The following is an 18003-nucleotide window of genomic DNA, read 5'->3' on the forward strand; positions in this document are numbered from 1 at the left end:
GTGCGTGTGTGTGTGTGTGTGCGTGCGTGTGTGTGTGTGTGTGTGTGTTAGCACAGCAGGATGTGAGGACCTGATGGGAATCTCATCTCCATCTGGGAATGAACCAACGTGTGCGTGTGTGTTCACAGTGACTCTGTAGGTCCTGTCAGCTCAGATCAGAGTCATCTTTATCGGGTTAGATGGAAAATCATCTTCCTACCCCTGACAGTGTTCTGCTGTATGTTTTTCTATCCAGGTATGCTTTTACTGCGTCGGCAGTATGTTTGGGATCATTGTCATGCTGAAAAATTTAACCGTTTCCAGTCATGCCTTTCATGCCTTCCAGGTCATATTGCATGGTGGAACAAAATCTGATGGTACTTTTCTGTGTTGATAATTAATCAATTGAGACACAATCTCCAACACTATTGACTGACACAAATCATGACAGAGCCTCCACTGTGTTTTACAGATGGTTGTAGACAAGAACTCGACTGAAAATGAGTGAAAAAGCAGCCAATGTCCAAAGAAAAACTTTGAAAGACCTTCAGAAAGCCTGTTGCTCAAGACCACTTTAAAAATTACTGACTCTGTGGAAGTAAAATCTAAAGAAATGAGGGGTTACTTCTGTTGTGTTTACTTCTATTTTAAAGTTATATGTTATGTTGATATGTTTTTAAAAATGTATTAAATGTCTGTCTTTCTTAGATGTGGAGGAAACCGAGGATAGAGGGTGCTTGCTAATATGTTAAAGCCACTTTGAAATAATTTACGATAATAAAGTAATTTGCCTTGACTTACTTTTCTGCTTTCAAAATCCACTTGTGTTTTTTCTCAAATTTAAAATGCATAAATGATAAAAATGGTTTTGATTCCTCACCTTTAACCTCTCGTTTGACTCAGAAGACAAATACTTTAAACGCAAATAATATTAATTGGACACAATGAATGAAGACTGAGCAACAACAACCAGATAGACTGTTGTTACACACGGTGACCCTGACATATGGATGCTGGTCTCTCTGGGGAACAGGGGAGGGTGGCGTGGGCATATTTGGTGTTTGATAACAGCAGGAGGTATTTCATAGAGAAGGGGGTTAATCAGCTATCATTTATAAGCTTTATGAGCTGTTTACACTGTACTGTACAGGTGCTTTGCATCAAGTTAATATCTCTTTTTGTCTCTTTGAGCACAGAATTGATTTTCCTACTCTGGGTTTGTTATGGGGCTGCACATTTTCCATCATGTTCCTTAACCTGTTTGAGTTCAAATTAAATGAGATGCCAAGAGGCCCCTGTTTTGCGATTGTTAGATTATAACAGTATTAAATGAATACTGTTTAAGTGCACCATTATATGTTTTAAATCTGGGATGATTAAAATATTCTTTTTTTGAAAATATCTCTGTAGATCTGAATGTTTCTGGTGATTAAAGTGGAGTTTGTTTTTGTTTATGTACATCTACCAGCTGTGCCATGCGTATGTCTCTAAAGCTACACATCTAATATGGCCATTTTCATTATTCTCCCCCCAAAGGGAGGGAGTATGTAATTGGTTGTGTTTGTCTGTCTGTTTGTAAGCACAGACTCTCTCTGTGAATTATTACAAAGGTCTTCAAGTAAACTTTTATAATTCAGGCTGATAAAATGTCTATAAATTTTCTCTGATGTGACGACTTTTGAAAATTTAAATGATGCTTAATTTTAAGAAAACTAGCCTTAGTAACTGACAAAATTGGTACTGTAAATATTGGATTTTGTTTTGGACATGTCAGTTGTTCTTATTTCATTTAAAAAGTTTGTTATTTTGAATTAAATATCAGTATAGACAATAAATTCTCATCAACAAGTGTGCAGTTGTTGAGAAGTTATTAAAATTCCTGCTATAAGTTTCAAAAAAAACCTTCTGGATGTGCTTGAGCTCTACTTTTGTGGCAGAAGAAAGATGTTTTAGTGAGGTGTTGCCAGAGCAGCTTTACTGCACTGTGACACTGTATCTCATCTCTGGACGTCTGCTGAAGTGAGGGAACACAATCCTTTAAAAGATAATTCCCCATTTGCTGTTTTGATGATGGTGGTGGTGTTTAACGCAGGTGTATACATGATCAGTCCTAATATTATGACCACTGACAGGTGAAGTGAATGACACTGATTATCTCTTCATTGTGGATGGAATATATTGGGTAGCAAGTGAGGATTTTGTTCACACAAAAGGAAGGAACAGTGGTGAAACAGCGACAGGGTCATTGCCGGCCAAGGCTCACTGATGCATGTAAGGAGCGAATGCTGGCTCGTGTTGTCTGATCCAACAGACTTTTCTGATAGAGAGGTACTAGAACACACAATGTGTCACAGTTTCCATGTTTGTTGTTTGAGTATGCATAGACGTAGGCTAGTAGTCCTGGAAGTGACCACTTACATCAGGATAGAAATATTTTATCATAGGATGAAGGTGATCACATCTTCTTTTAACACTAAGTATAAAAGGAGGGCTGAATCGATCATGAAAAAGGTGTTCCTTATATCCTCATCTCTTATCTGATAAATCAGAATCCAGGGAAATTGGCAAATTCTCACATTTTTTAAACTGAAACCAACCAGTTTAATTTGGTGTGAAAGCAAAAGTTTCCATAAGTTTGTTTAGAAGTTTACATACTGTAAAGGGTATTTACATTTAAGTCAAAAGCTCCTTGTGAAAAAACAACAACAAAAAAAGCACAAAAAAACTCCAAAGTACTTGCACTACTGTCATCTGCAAATGAGCCACGCACAAGCTCACTCAGACACAAAGTGTTTTCTTTGTGTCTGAGTAAAATGTGATGTAACTCTGAATGGACTGTCTGAGCTATGCTAATATTATCCTCGGAGGATTAGAAGATTAATATGATGCTGGCCAATCAGGTTTCAGAATTCTTTCACGATTGTACTTGTTGATGCTGTACTTTACATTCTGCTGACAGCAGCAATGTGCAGCGTTCATATTTGATTGACTATTCAAAAGAATTTAAACATACAGTAAAACCATCAATCAGACAAACTAATCACAGAGTTTGTTGTTAATGGTATACACTTTATACACTTACTTTTTCGTAGTGGATTTGAATGTTTTATTTAATAAGACTTTAGTCTTAATGTTTATAAAAAGAAAAAATGGCATTTTGACATTTTGGGTAAATCTCAGCATTTCATCTGTTCACACTGGTCAAGGATGTTTTTAGCTTAGCTTAGCACAGAGACTGGAAGCAGAGGGAAACTGTTAGCCTGGATGACCTGGATGACTGAGAACCTTCACAGACATACAGCCTGGTCCCTTTCAAAACGTACCCAAACCTCTCAGATGTCCATCATGTACCTTGTTCATTAAACAGTGTGCTGTGTTCAAGTGCTGTTTGTTAACTACTTTTTTCTCTGCAGGTGAGACTGGTGTCCCACAGTCAGGTGAGGTGCTGCTGCAAGACATATTTGCAGTGAAGGTGAAGCGGAGGCGAGCTGCGGGCCAGGAGTCAGGGGGACCCGTGCTTGGTGTGGCTCTCTTCTGGTGTAGGAGGAAAGGGAGAAGGCTGGAGGAGGACACGCTGCACCTCCACAATGCCTCCTCAGAACACACACACACCTGGTACAACACCCTGAAGGAGCTGCTCACAGGTAACACAGACATTCAGACTGTCATGCAATTCAAGCAGCAAGCACACAAAAGCAAACCAGGAGTTTAAAGTATTTTTGTCAGTATTCAGCATCTTTGTCTTAGATGGTGGAGCTGGTCAGCCATTAACCATTTGGGGTTCATGGTTTCTGTTGTTATCCTGTTAAAATGTTGAAAGTAACACCCAGATGCTGTGAAATTGCTATGGACAAAACAGTGGAATGTAAATTTGACCAAGCTAATGGATGAGACCCAGTTTTGAGGTTCCTTGGGCCCACATTGAACATCCAACTGTGACGGACTCACTGAAAATGTGACTGGCAGTTTGTGTTACATAAGAGCTGAAACAGGAGAAACGTGAGTCAGTGCTTCAGTGAGTGTCATACTCTAAGATGATTAAACTGTACACACACACTGCTGAGTAATACTGTTATAAGTAGCACGCTTAGCATCTGTCCATTAGATGGTTTGATGAATGGAGACTTATTTAAATGGAGTTTGTCATTAAATTCACACATTACAAATTTAAACTCATATTTTTATTTACATCATAGCTAATACAACTGTTAAATGAACGAATAAATACATGGATTCTTACTAGACATACAACATCTGTATTACTACATGTTTTTGTGCAAATGTTGTCAGTAAGGTATCCTAAAAATTGCCACACCCACAACTGTAAATAAAAGGCAACACTTTTTGTAGCATAACAAAATTCTGATGCTGGACTGTATTCTGGGCTCTGATTATTTGGTATTTTTGCTGATGAGATGCTACCATAGCAAATAGTTGATTTTGGAGTCATAAAGTCTTGTTTTTGATGTTCACTTTCATTAACAAGAATGTTCTGTTTGGAAAAGCTGAAAAAGAAAAATCAAGTAGAAAAGTGTTGGAAATGTTTGCATTGTTGGAAGATTGAATTATAATACATTTTTCATTCATTTAATTTGTTATAATATCTAAAAAAAACGGTTATCCCCATCAGTCTTAGCTGTTCTTTGTGTTGAGTGCTCATTCAGTGAAGTCCCATTGTAACACTTCAAGCTTAGCTTCAAGCTAAGATCTTAGCTTTTTAAAACCAGACGTTGCCTTTGTTGGGTGTCTGACTTTGAAACCAAACAGTGGAGGATTCTTGTCATGTTAATCACAAGTCATTACCAAGTGAGATAACCGTGCTTCATGCTCCTTTCTGATAATAATGGGGATCATAATTTACAAGATCAATGTTTTATTGAATAAGACTTGAAACTAGCTCGTAAAATCATCAGTGTTCACAGAGGTTTCAGATCATGGAAACAGAGCTTTTTTCCCCCCCAGAAACTTAAAGTGTTTCTGCAACCACAGGATTTGTCCCTTGCTTGGGGGGGATCCAGGGTTAAAACACTTGTGTGTTGCCTACAATTGTCAAGTCCAAAAGCTACAAAAGCTTTTATATACAATCTGTTTTGCTAATTAACAAATGTTAGCATGCTAACACATTTAACTAAAATACTAAACATAGTAATTAAACATGTGGTTTACTGCAAGTGATTGCATTAAAACTTTGGCTTGCAAGTTAGTCTGGACCATAAACTGTTTAGATTGATAAAGCAGTTTTTTCTACAGTCTGTGGAAAGGTTGCAGTTTATTTTACTGGTTGTTCTGCTTAGATGTGCTGACACCCTGCCATTATTATAGTTCAGGGGCTTTAATGTATAACATTTCAAAACCTTATGTTATTTGGAACAAAACTGAGCTGAAATCTGTGCTGATATTTTTCTAAGCCAACGTGGTCAGTCAGCACTGCAGCTGCCCAAGATATACCAGGATTTAAAACGCACACCTTTGTGTTTTGTACGTCTGCAGATGATTTGCATGATGATGCAGTGCTAGCTGCTCAGATTAAAATTTCATTGTTTTCTATCTGTTCATCACTCAGTTTAATGAGGTGAGTCACAGTTACATCAGACCAGAGAACTAATCTGCTAATCCACAGGAACAAAGGATTACACACACACGCACTCACACATTTAGCAGTACTCAGTAAAGTGCTGTCAGCAGTTAAATCATGTTGTCTGCAGGAGAGATTAGTTACTGTCTGCATGAACACGTGTGTATACAACCACCTCATATTTAGTGCATAAGAAATATCTCTGAGGCTTGGAGCTTTAGACAACACACACTGCAAGGCTGAAAGCATGGAGACATGACTTTTTTCTAGTTTCAGATTTTCAGCAATATTTCTGAATCTGCAGCTGCAATAGCTTTAGCGTGGTCTTGTTTAGGGGCTGGGCTGTTGTTGGTGTTCAAGTTCAACCAATGGTGTGCAATGTGTTTGACGTCCGAGCCTTGAGTTCAGTTCTTCTTCACCATGCTAGGAAACCCCCCCCCAAAAAACAATCTTATGTCTCTGACTCAGTCTCAAGTATCAAATAAAGTGCAGAAGATGTCACAGTTGTTTAGTTTCTTTAGACATCAGTATATTTTTTCTATAGAGCATAAAGTTTTCAGAAGAATAACCTCTTCATTGCCCAACCACCTGCTGCTAAAGCTCTGGATGTTGCTGCAGTCGGACGTTCCCAGACGCTGATTTCCCAGGTGCACTGTAGTGGGCGGTGCGTGGCTGACAGTTAACACACAATAGAAATGTTGAAGTGCTTGTTGTGTGGATTTAACTCACATGGACACATTTTACATTTCAGTTCTTCTCTATTTGTCCAACCACGCCAACTGCAACAGAGACATTACAAGCTATCCATAAATGAAGAGGTCAGAGGTCACACACACATTACTGTCCTTTTATCACCATGGCATCAGTCTGACATGTTATCGCTGGTCACCTGTCTGTCTGTCCATCTGTCTGTCTATCAAACCAGATTACCCATGAGGCCCTGCAGCAAAGTCACAACTTCTTCAAGTCTTTGTCTTATGGGCTCGCACTCACACTCACAGACATGAATGGCCCGCAGGTCGTGTGTCAGCTCAAGTGGTCACACTGCACATCAAGCTGTGACTGCTTTTGTGACTTTACACACCGCAGCAGAGGAGTCTGTGTGCCTGTGTGTGTGTGTGTGTGAAAGGTAAACACAGTCAGTAGCTCTGCCGCTGTGCGGACATTAAGCCTATTTTCCAGCCAGAGGTCAGTGTGAAAAGCGTATTGTTGTGCGAATCATGGCGTCACCGAGCGGGCAGTCCCGCCGCAGCCGACGCCGGCACCACTTCTTAACCTTCGGGTCTGAACAGTCATCTGCACAATGGTGTGCACAGCGCAGACACTTCCTGTTTCTGGAACCTCATTTTTTGTTGTTTGCTGTGTGAAGCAGCTGCAGAATGCTGTTCAGAAAGTGAATGGTAGTCAGTGACAAAAGGCGAGAACTGCTGCTGTATAGACTCCAATTCCATACTCACAGTCAGTCTGCAGGATCGACTGACTGCAGTTGTTTAACACCACAACAGACTGGCAGGTCGGTGGAAATTGCAGGACAACTGAAGTGAGCGTTCATAGGTCACCAGGTGCCACAGCGACCCCTCCCAGATCTTTTGTCTTGCGGTTGCTGCTTGCTTACAGAAACCTCGGGGTCACAGTATCAGAGTAAAATGGGTGTTGTTAGTCCAGTGGTACTGTAAGTTGCCATATGGTCAAAAGGACAACATCAAAATGCAAGGTTTTACCTCTAGAAATGGAGTATAGTTGTGTTTTATTAAATTCAGGAACCTGCTACCCATGCACTGTATTTTCCATCGCCTTTTATTTATATATAAGAGCTCCAGGGACTCCCAGGAGGATGAGTGTTACCATCTGAGGTGGCTTTCCTTACACTCTTTTAGAAAGGTGTTGTCTAGATTGTTCCTCCTCAAATCCAAAATCTTGAACTAGTGAAGCATGTCATCGTGGTGGACAACCAGATATGTGAGCGTTTGAGCTGCATACTCCATGGGTGCAAATGCTCTGAGCACCATGTCACTAATAGTTTGATATTGATACCCTTCCTCCCTTTTCCTATAACCTCTGTCAGCCCGCACTGTCCGCTGTGACTATCATTTATAATTAAAACCCCCTTAATTGTAAAATGTTTCAACTTGCAGTGATTTTAAAAAAAAGTGTAAAGTAGCACATTTTCACACTAGAGAAACTGATACAGACTGAGACTGATCTAATGACTGCACGTTAAATGCTTCGCAGAAAACTTGTGTAGGTAATGAAGCTGTGAACTAATTAAAAATGATCTAAGGATCGAAAGATTTGGATTTCCTTGGGTTTGCGATGACCTGGATGACTGAGAACATACACAGACAGGAAAAATGATGTTTGAAAGCTATAATAAGATGGAGTCTGTTTGTAAACAACATGCAGCAGTCCAGTCTTAAGTGCTCAGTCAGAAACTCAACACTACTCCTTGATGACACGGGGATTGTTTACCATGGTAACATTTCAGCAGCGCCATAGCAACCTGTCACTGGTCAAGGCTCGGAGATGATCTGATGGATACTTGACCTCTTTATATCTGTGAGTCTGTCGTCTTCTTACATTTGTTGTGAAGATGGTTCCTTTATGACAGAAAGCATCTGTTTATGCATCAACAGTGTGAGTGATTTCTGTCATTTTTAACACATTATTAGCTTTTATAAGCAAGTTGCCAGTATACACTCTCTAAAAGAAGTGTAACTGGTCTAAGTGTTAAGTCTTTATTTTTCAACATTCTGGAAAACCCACTCATTTTCAAATGCACAGATCCTTGTTTTAACCACGCCTTTGCGTGGTCAAAACAGCTGCTCCTGTGTTTTAAATGCTCAGTTTAAGAAACACTGGTCAAAAGAGATTTCACAAGTGTGGGACAGAGGATACTGCAACAATCCCAGTTTAGGGTTTCCTGGTATTGAACTTACTGAACTAAATACTGACCTGATCGGCAGTTTCATAAGCCACTTTAAAAGTACTGCCAATCCCACCAAAGAATACTTCCAGATTTCAAAATAAAGGTTGGTTTGGTTTCCATTTCTCTTGTTATTAGCAGTTAAAGAGCAGAATAATCCATGCTCGTTAAACTGAAGGAGAATCAATTACAGCACACATGAATAAAGGTCCTTTCTTATAATTATAAGATCAGTAAGAGATAAGGTTCTTTTGAGGCCTTTTTTAATTGTTTGCAATTTCCACATAAAACCAAAAAGAAATGTAGGTTTATTCAGGCTTGTTTGTTTAGTGCTGCAGCACAGATGTGTTGCTTAGAATGGAAATAGGCCTGAGATTTGTGGGACAACGACAGGGTGGAGATTCTGGTATTTGATGGGGGACCACTAGAGAGATGTGGAGGTGTCGGGTAGCTCCTCACAGGAGCTCCGGAGAACCTGGTCAGAGCCGTGGGGTGGAGTGATGGCAGGAGGTGCACATTGTGTATATGTGTGTGGGGGTCATTAACAGGGCGAGGTCACGGCCTTTTGGGAGCAGATTATAGTAATGAGAGGGATAATGGAGCTGGTGTGTGTGTATTGATCTGAGATGGTCCAGAGGGATTCATAATGCGGTCTCTAAATCTGCCTAATGATGCGTCATACAGGGGGTCTGTGTATGTGTGTAGTGTGTCGATATTATAAAACAACACACACACACCCATCAACCAGTGTTGTAGATGTAAACAATATTCTGATGTATCAAACAGGCCACCTCCACATATACTGAAGCAGGTGTACAGACACGTGTTATCTGTTTATTTATATATATATATATATATATATATATATATGGGTTAATACTTTAAATTTAGGGCATGTGGAAGTCAGTTTCTGATCCATGCAGAATTTTAAGTGAAGATGTTCTTCAGTTTGTTCAGATACTTAATGTCAGCCACGATAACAAAGTGTGTTGTGATCAGCGTTCAAGTAAGGACAGTCAGCTGTTGGGCTGTTTGTCATCACTTGGTAAGTTGATTGTTGTTTTAATTAACGCATTAAGAGCTCATATTAAAATTTTAGTATTTTTAGAAAAATATTTGCAGTCTTCCAAATCTTATTGTCCAAAATGAAAAGTTATTTAACTTCTTGAGTACACATAAATAAACATACAAAACTGCTTCACCTATCATAACACAGCTGCAGAGGAACGTGAAGTGGAACCCTCAGCTGGCTATGATGAAAGATAGTTCACAGACATTTTATAATCCAGAACTTTATGTAATCAGCAGCAGTAATTTTTCTATTTTATCTTTTTTGTTCACTAAAAGTAGCACATGAACACATTTTTTTTTCTTTCATTTTTGACTTTTAAGGGCACTATATTGTGGACCAAAACACACAGTGGCATGTGGTGTAGTTGGAAATATTACCTACAGCCAAGGAGCTATGCTAGTAGCAGTGTAAAGCCGCCAGTGTATCCCACTGCAATGGTTGCTTCACGTGCTGCCGGTAACGTCATCACACAGCCACTCCTGAAAAGCAGGTGTCACTACTCAGATATTTGTTAAATGCTAATAAACATGAAGTGCAACTGAGTCTCAATAAAGGAGACTCAAAGGATCAAAAACTCATGACTGTGAACCAGTTTGCCACCAACTGGTTTGCACATCTGGGCAAAATCTCTTAGTAATGCATGGAGTCGTTTTTGATCCTCTGAAAATGGGGGGACTCTGCATGAAAATCACTGTAATTACTGAAGTGTTAATGGAGAGCTTTTGAATTAAAGCTGTGTCTACTTCACATCTACATTGTTTTGTTTAAAATTCACTGTTGTGGTATTACTGTGCTAAGATGTATGGACCTAACTATCTTTTAGTCTGTTGAACAATAACTGGCTCATAGCCCATCACTAGTGTAGCTAACCAACCATTGCAGGGTTTCATTTTCTTTCAAAATCCAACCTATGATGCACCTGCTAAATGTGTGTGTGCATGTGTGCGTGTTTTCAGGGTTCAGCAACCGTCCTACAAATCTGAAGGTCTTCATCAACCCTAGCAGCCACAAGAAGGAGGCCGTTCACATCTACAGAGACCACGTGGCTCCTCTATTCAAGATGGCTGACATCCGAACTGACATCACAGGTTAGTCCATCCAAGTGTTTATTTTTCTGCTCAGTAGAAACACTGAAAAATTATAATTATAAAAATATAAATAAATGTACTTATTTTTGTGTGTTTATTTTTAAATATAAAACTATGTGAGGCAGGGTTTAACAACTAGATCTTTACTGACACCAGACATGATACTGAAATCTGTGTGCGCGCGTGTGTGTGGAGGGAGTCCAAAGGTCAGAGTTAATGGCAGCTTCTGGTCGCTAGGTAACCTGATATAGGGGGCGGAGCTTAGCCCATCTGTTTTGACAGAGGGAGACAGCCTCCTCTGCACTCCTCCCCTCATCTTCTCCATCTTTTTTCCTCTCCTTTCCTGTCTCCTTCTGTTTCCAATCATTTGCTCTTGTCTCATTTCCAGTGCTTCTCCTCTCTGCTGTTTTCTTGTTTTCTTTCCACCTGTCCTCTTTTCACCTTTCTGTTTTCCTCTCCTGCCTCATATCCTTGTGTCCTCTTTCCTTCTCATTTCCTATCTTCTTGTCTCATCACTTTTCCCATGTTTCCTTTTTCTCCTCCTTTTTTCTTGATTCCTCCTGTTTGCTTCTACTCTCCCCCTCTCAGCAGATGGTGTGATATCCGCTGTCCCACTTTTTTTTTTTTTTTGGCAGTCATCAAACACACACTTCATCTGACCACACATATGCACGAACACTTTATCTCTGTCCATCTCAATGTCTCTCCATCTGCTTACTTATTTTTTCCCCCTCTCTCTGTCTTTACCTGTCTTTCTCTCTCCAGTAACAGAGAGGAAGGGTCATGCTCTCTCAGTGATAAAGGAATGCAAACTGGATGAATATGATGGGTTAGTCATCTATATCTTTTTTGCTTTCAAAATCATTGCTTGATTCATCAGGATTTTTCCATTAAAAAATCCAGAGTAAGAAATTATTGTAAAAATAATTTACAGTTTAAATGTAGTTTTGTTGTTATTCATCCATAGATGTTCAGTATCATAATATGTTGCTTTCTGAACCAATGTGTGACTGATTACAGACAGGTGGAGCCACCTTTAATTGTGCTGAAAGTAGTCAACGCACTTGAAGATGATCAGATGATCTGCTGTATCGTGTGTAGAGGTTTCTGTTTGTTAAGCTTAAAGCAATCCACTGTCCGCACTGTGAGATCGATGAAACTGTCTGTAGCTTTTAAACTGGATGAGTCTAAAATATGCACTTGAAGGCAAGATAAATGATCTCAGGTCCAGGTTAAAAGAAAGCCAGCTGACGATCAGCTGGTCCCTATTCCTCAAGAGGACAGGTGATAGTGGAATCTTACAGTTGGAAATAGTTGACTGTTTAATGGTAAGTGCGTTGACATGAAAGTTACCATGTTTAAATTGTGACATCATCCTGCTGCTGAACTGAGGTGAACTGGATAATCAAATAGCAGTTTACTGTCAAAGGCGGACACTGAAACACACTGACCATGACTGATCTCACACACCTCATGCACACACGCACACACACACACACACACACACACACACACACACACACACACACACACACACACACACACACACACACAGGTAAGATGATCAAATACCAAACATTAACTGTTCACTTTGTTGTTAAAGTTAAAATAACTTTTCATTCCAATGATAGAACAGCAGCTACAAGTACAGAAGCAGCTATCAAATTCTCATCAGTCTTTTTCTGATGGTGTGTGTGCGTGTGTGTGTGTGCGTGTGTGTGTGTGTGTGTGTGTGTGTGTGTGTGTAAGCAGCTTTTGTGCTCAGCCCTCATAAAGCTTAATGTGCTTAGAGAAGATTAGCTCCGCGTTGCTAAGCTAGCTGCTGAGTGTGGGTAGGTGGTTGGGTGTGTGTGTGTGTGTGTGATTTGGTTGAAACCTACATTTGCCAATTAGGTTGGCTGTCACCGTGGCGACTACAGCTCCAGGTAATCCCATACTCAGGAAGAGGGGGAGGGGGCGGAGACTGTTCACCTCCCATTTACTGCAAATAAAGACTCGGAAGATGAACCTTCTCACTTTCTCACTTTTTTTTTTATTACTTTTTTACATTAATACTAACAAACAATAACTGCCTCCCACCCTACCCTAAAATAAAATACAACTTTTTTTTTCAAAAGCGATCAAAATATGAGTTTTATCTTTCGTGTGACTCTGTATGGGTCATTAGTAGAAATGTGACTGTAAATGATTCCCTCTCTGTCTCTTTGAGCTTACCATATGATAGACTGTCCAGAGTGTATCTTTTTTCTCACCCTGTGATTGTGAGTTCTTTCTTTTTTTTTTCTCTCCATCTGTTATGGTTAAAATATTGCTCGAAAGCATTTCACACCATGAGTTAAATATAATATATTTGTTTTAGTTTTATAGTCAACTTTATTCTAAACTTACGATTTTAACACTTAACTTAAGATTCTAAAACAAGACATGGATTATACTGCTGCCTGTTAGTGTGTAGACCTTTAAAAAAACCCAGCAATCATAAATATTAAAGAGGTCATGAACTTTGGTGACTGTAGGAGAGCAATTCACTGGAGCTTTTCAAAATAAAACCCATCACAGTCATTCTGAAATCCAGTTTCTGTGTGTCTACTAGTTTAGTTGTAGTCTAATTCTAGTATCAAAACTTTGGTACTGATGTTTTTCTACTGAACAAGAAATGTTGAAAAATATTTGTGCTTAATTAAAATACAAACCTTTGCAGTGAAAATACAACCTAGAGTATTTATAAATATCCATTCACCATCCTTCGCTATTCATCAATAGTTAAAAGAAATAAGTACTCAGCATCACACATTCAGGACCACCCTGCACAAACATTTTAGTTAGTGCCCAAAAACATTGAGGTTACTTACCCTGTTGTATTATAAAACAAATTGTCAATTTTACTAGAAAAGCCACATCCTCTGCTGGATGGTTTTCCTTTAAATCATCAGGAGTTTGAGATCTGTGAAATGTCTTCTAGGTGTATTATACTTGTTGTGGCTGTGAGTTTGTTAAGTCCGCTTGGGTCCAAATAATGTAAATGTTGTCATTAGGTGCCAAGATTGTGTCTGTGACAATTTTTTGTGACCATGCGTTTATGGAGACTTCACATTTCAATGAGCCAACAATGGATCAACACTTCAAGCAGACCTCAAAAGCGCTATAAGAGGACTATAATGTCAGTGAAGTCTGTGTCCTTGACTTAGTATAACCACCTCATTGAGCTTCACAATAAACCCTTATTTAGACCGAAAGACGGTTACCCTTTTATGTTACTTCCTGTGTTATTTTACCACTCTCACACTAGTTTTTTTCCACCTGTCCGTCAGGGTGGTGTGCGTCGGTGGAGATGGTTCAGTTGCAGAGTTGTGTCATGCTCTGGTCCTCAGAGCCCAGCTGGATGCAGATTCCCCAGAAAAACCAGTGAGAGCCGCACTGCCACTGGGAATCATCCCAGCTGGTAAGCAAGGGCATTCTCATATAGAACCACTGCTTTAAGGTCTTATAAGGTTTGGTATGCTGGTATGCAAAAACACGACATGAAGTACTTTTATTAACGGTCTGTCTTCACATGTTTGCAGGTTCCACAGATGTGGTTTCCTGTTCTGTTCATGGAGTCAGAGATCCAGTCACTGCAGCCCTCCACATCGTCTTGGGTAAAGCTTACATGTTGTAGATCTGTTACATAGATTGGGGTTGGTTGGAATTGTCTTTAGTAAATCTATATTTGGATCACCTAACGTCGTCTATGCCTTTTTATAAATCAGTCCAAGATTTTACATTTTCAAGGACAAAAATCTGTTCTGTTTTAATATTAAATCTGTGGCAATCATAGCCAGGTTCTTTGTGTAAGAGACTAATTTCCTTAAAGCATATCACACCAAAGCTCAGCTCTTGCTAAGCTTTGGTGTGATTGGCTGAATGTCAGTCCGGCAGCAGGGACAGTGTTTAAGAACAAACAAACATGCAGACAGACGGTGAGACTGGACTCTGGTGGGAGTGAACAGACAGATGTCTAACAACAGGGTCTGTTTCACTTGAAATCACTAAATCACAGGTTTACACTGCTCGCAGCAGCCCCGCCCCCTTTGTCTCTGACCACCACACTGTCAGGTAAACACGGTAACCAATCACCCAGCAGCAGGGCGGGCAGCTGTGTTTGAATGACAGCTTATCGTGTGATGATGTTTCATTGTCACTAATTAATACTGCGAGCTGAGTTTGTATGTGTGTGAGACAGATGGGAAAATTCAATAGCCCTAATGAGACTACTTCCTGAACAATAGAAAACTGTTAAAATTCCCAGGTAGGAAGCTGTTCCCACGCACAACAGGTGACTGCAGGTGAATTTTCCTGTCTTCATAACACTGATGAGGTGTGCTCATCCACAATCACATGATCTCCTTGCTGGACGTTAAACTACTAACAGGGGCGGACGCATCAGTGCTGTTGCTACGGTTACCAGAGCCTGAGCATCCCTTGAAAATAGCGGCTTAACTGTTGACCTTTTATCAACTTATGTTTGGGAGTTGCAGCTGACACTGAAAATTTTCTGTATGTGAAATGGCCTTAGCTTGTTTATAGGTGTGTGTCAGACCTTTTGTATTTCTGGCTGTTTTTTTGTATCTAAAAAAGCATTTCAGCTGTAGAGATCTACAGGCGAAAACTACAACAAATGGCTGCAGGCTGCTATCCAACAAAATAAGCATCCAAAATTAAACGAATGTTTGGAAAAGCTGTGTTCAAAATTCATTGCTCTGTTTAACAGAGGCTGGAAAATCCTTCATAAGGGGGCCAATTCTGTCCTGATCTCTAAACATAAATATATATATAAAAGCATGACATGGAAGTCACCACCTTGACCACTTTACAATAATCTCATGAATGATCACCTTACCTGTTTAAAGCAGTTTGCCTCGTTCATTGTTGTACGAAAAACTACTTGCTCACAGAGTTTAAATTTTTTTCCAGAAGTTCAAAACCTGCTGAGTCTTTTCTAGCCTGGCTTGTTAGAAACCTTCACTGCAACAATGAGTGGGACAAAAATAGAGACAATTTTAACAATATGTGAATTTCTCTTTTCTGATATAGCAAAACGCAAAGCAATGCAATAGCCTATACACTGAAACTTCAACATACTGTATCTCTAGACTCACAAACAGATTCAATATGATATTGATATATATTAAATTAATATTCCAAACACCTCCTGGTGTTTGGAGGGGTATCTTTGTTGGCACCGTCATCATAGCAGTAACGAACAACCAGAAGGCAAGCTGGTCGAGGTTCAAATAGCAATTAGGATTAGCCAAGCTAGCTGTCTGGGAGTAACAACGGCCTGATGTAACTCATATACAACAGTCTGAATAATTCGATTTTTGACATTTTGATGCCAGAAGTACAAGCAATACGGCCCATTTACAAGTGCATAAATGAAGCATGAAACTGGTACATGTGAACCCTGCTTTACAAAGATGTGAGTCTGCATTTTTACCTGCATTTATCCACAAACCAGTAATTTTTGTGCAGGTCATCTACTAATTAGTACTGGGCAGTGTAGAAATGTTGTAGAAAGTGTAGAAAGTTGTTTTTTTTGTTTTTTGTTTTTTTTTTCCATTATGAACACTGTTCACTTCAGGCACATTACAGTGATTTCTGCTTTGGCACAGAATGACTATAAATCTACCTTCATTAATGATTTACTCAAGAACTTGAACATTGGAAGTTATAAGAACTTCCACAAGTCCTGAAAAAGTCTCCAAGCTTACTCCATGAGGATGTTTCACAGCATCAACAAACTCAACTCATAAAGCAGATGCACTAACCAGCTCCTCAGACACTGAGTCGACTCCCTGCTCGCTGTTTGCTCACATGAACTCAATAAAATAAACAAATAATTCAACTCTTCTAGAGTTTTTAAATGTTAATAGAATGAATGTTTCACATTCTGATGATAATAGTAATTAGAGTCATATCACTGTGACATATTACATGACAGTAATAATTTGATTTCTATGCTATCAATCCAAAAAGCCCAGCAGCCTTCTCATACAGTGTCATAACAACATCTCCACAGAGAGTTGGGGTATTTTCAAAGTATGTTTTAGAAAAGCTCGTTTCAAGAGGGGGGAAATTATGGTTTAATTCAATAAAAAACAAAGTTTAAAGTTACAGCCTTGGAGCTGAGCAGCAGCCCTAAATCCTCCTACTGGTGGTTTCATGTGTCCATTTTTAGCGGTGCCCTATAAAAACGAGATACTGCATCTCAAGGGGCTATCCTTTAAATAAATTAAAATTCATTTATGTTGCAGTTGTGCAGCAGTCTGTTACAGGTGCCATTTTAGATATAGGACTTCTGACGGATGTCTTTTGTCTCCTCCCTAAATGCTTATGTGGGATAATTATTGGTTGATTTGCATTTATTTCAGCATTTTTTAAAAATGACTTGTGTGAGCATTTTACTGCTAACAGAAACAGTCATCCAGCTCATGTGATGCTAACACAACTTTCTAATAATCAGTTGGTTTACTGTTGAATTAACTCAGTCATTTTGGTGTTTTTACTTTCACTGATTATTATATTTGTACTTAATATATATAGGATATATTAGGTACAAATATTTTTTTTACATTCAACCACTTCATCCACTATATTTTTGAATAAGAGCTACCAATATGGTATGGAAATAAATCCTAAAGGTGGATTAGGAGCCAAACAGAAAGATAATGACTTTGTGATGTAAATGAATATTGGTTGGACCTTTTAAGAAGCGCCGCAGGTTTGATCTCGGTGACACACTGACCGTCTCAGCTTTAATCCTGCGCAACACACACTGACACACAAACACACTGACAACACGCCATATGGTGAGGAAATCAGATTCTGTCCAGAGAGACAGACAGGCAGTCAGACAGACAGGTGCGGAGACAGCAGTTCAGTTCAGTAGGTTACAGCAGGTATGTGGCCAGATGGCCCGCTTAGTGCGTGTGCCTTTGTGTGTATCCATCTAAAAGCTGGTGGAGCATCTCAGTAAAGGAGCTTGATGGAAAAATCTGGTTATTTTTAAAATTATTTTAGTTATTTCTATGGTTTGTGCTGCGTTCAAAGGCTGTAGAAAAATAAAACCGTAAGCAGTGTTTGGCGTGGAAGCCATTTTTTACCACACACATAAAAAGAATCTGAGGAAACGTTGATAATGTTTCCTCAGATTCATTTCAGTCCTCTGAGTTATTAATCGGCTTCACACATTCTGTTAATTAGCCGTATTTTAGACTGTGTGTATTTGTATGTCTCATTTTGTATGGATAAAAACCACAAAATGTACAAACGCATAGTAAGGTTACAAAATTATTCATTTTCAGTGTGAAGGCTTGGAGCAAGAGTT

General features: G+C 39.3%; 1 protein-coding gene across 1 annotated transcript in view; it reads left to right on the forward strand.

Moving 5' to 3' along the window:
* Nucleotides 1–18003, forward strand: part of cerkl (ceramide kinase-like) — a 33480-nt gene that overhangs the window by 8331 nt on the left and 7146 nt on the right. The window contains exons 4-8 of the mRNA XM_042221812.1: nt 3393–3623; nt 10506–10637; nt 11403–11466; nt 13949–14079; nt 14201–14275. Of these exons, the coding sequence (XP_042077746.1) occupies nt 3393–3623; nt 10506–10637; nt 11403–11466; nt 13949–14079; nt 14201–14275 (633 nt within the window). The remainder of the gene's footprint in view (nt 1–3392; nt 3624–10505; nt 10638–11402; nt 11467–13948; nt 14080–14200; nt 14276–18003) is intronic.

This window comes from Haplochromis burtoni, unplaced genomic scaffold, assembly GCF_018398535.1.
Source record: "Haplochromis burtoni strain Fernald_Lab_line unplaced genomic scaffold, NCSU_Asbu1 Contig_75, whole genome shotgun sequence".
In the NCBI taxonomy this organism is placed as follows: Eukaryota; Metazoa; Chordata; class Actinopteri; order Cichliformes; family Cichlidae; genus Haplochromis; species Haplochromis burtoni.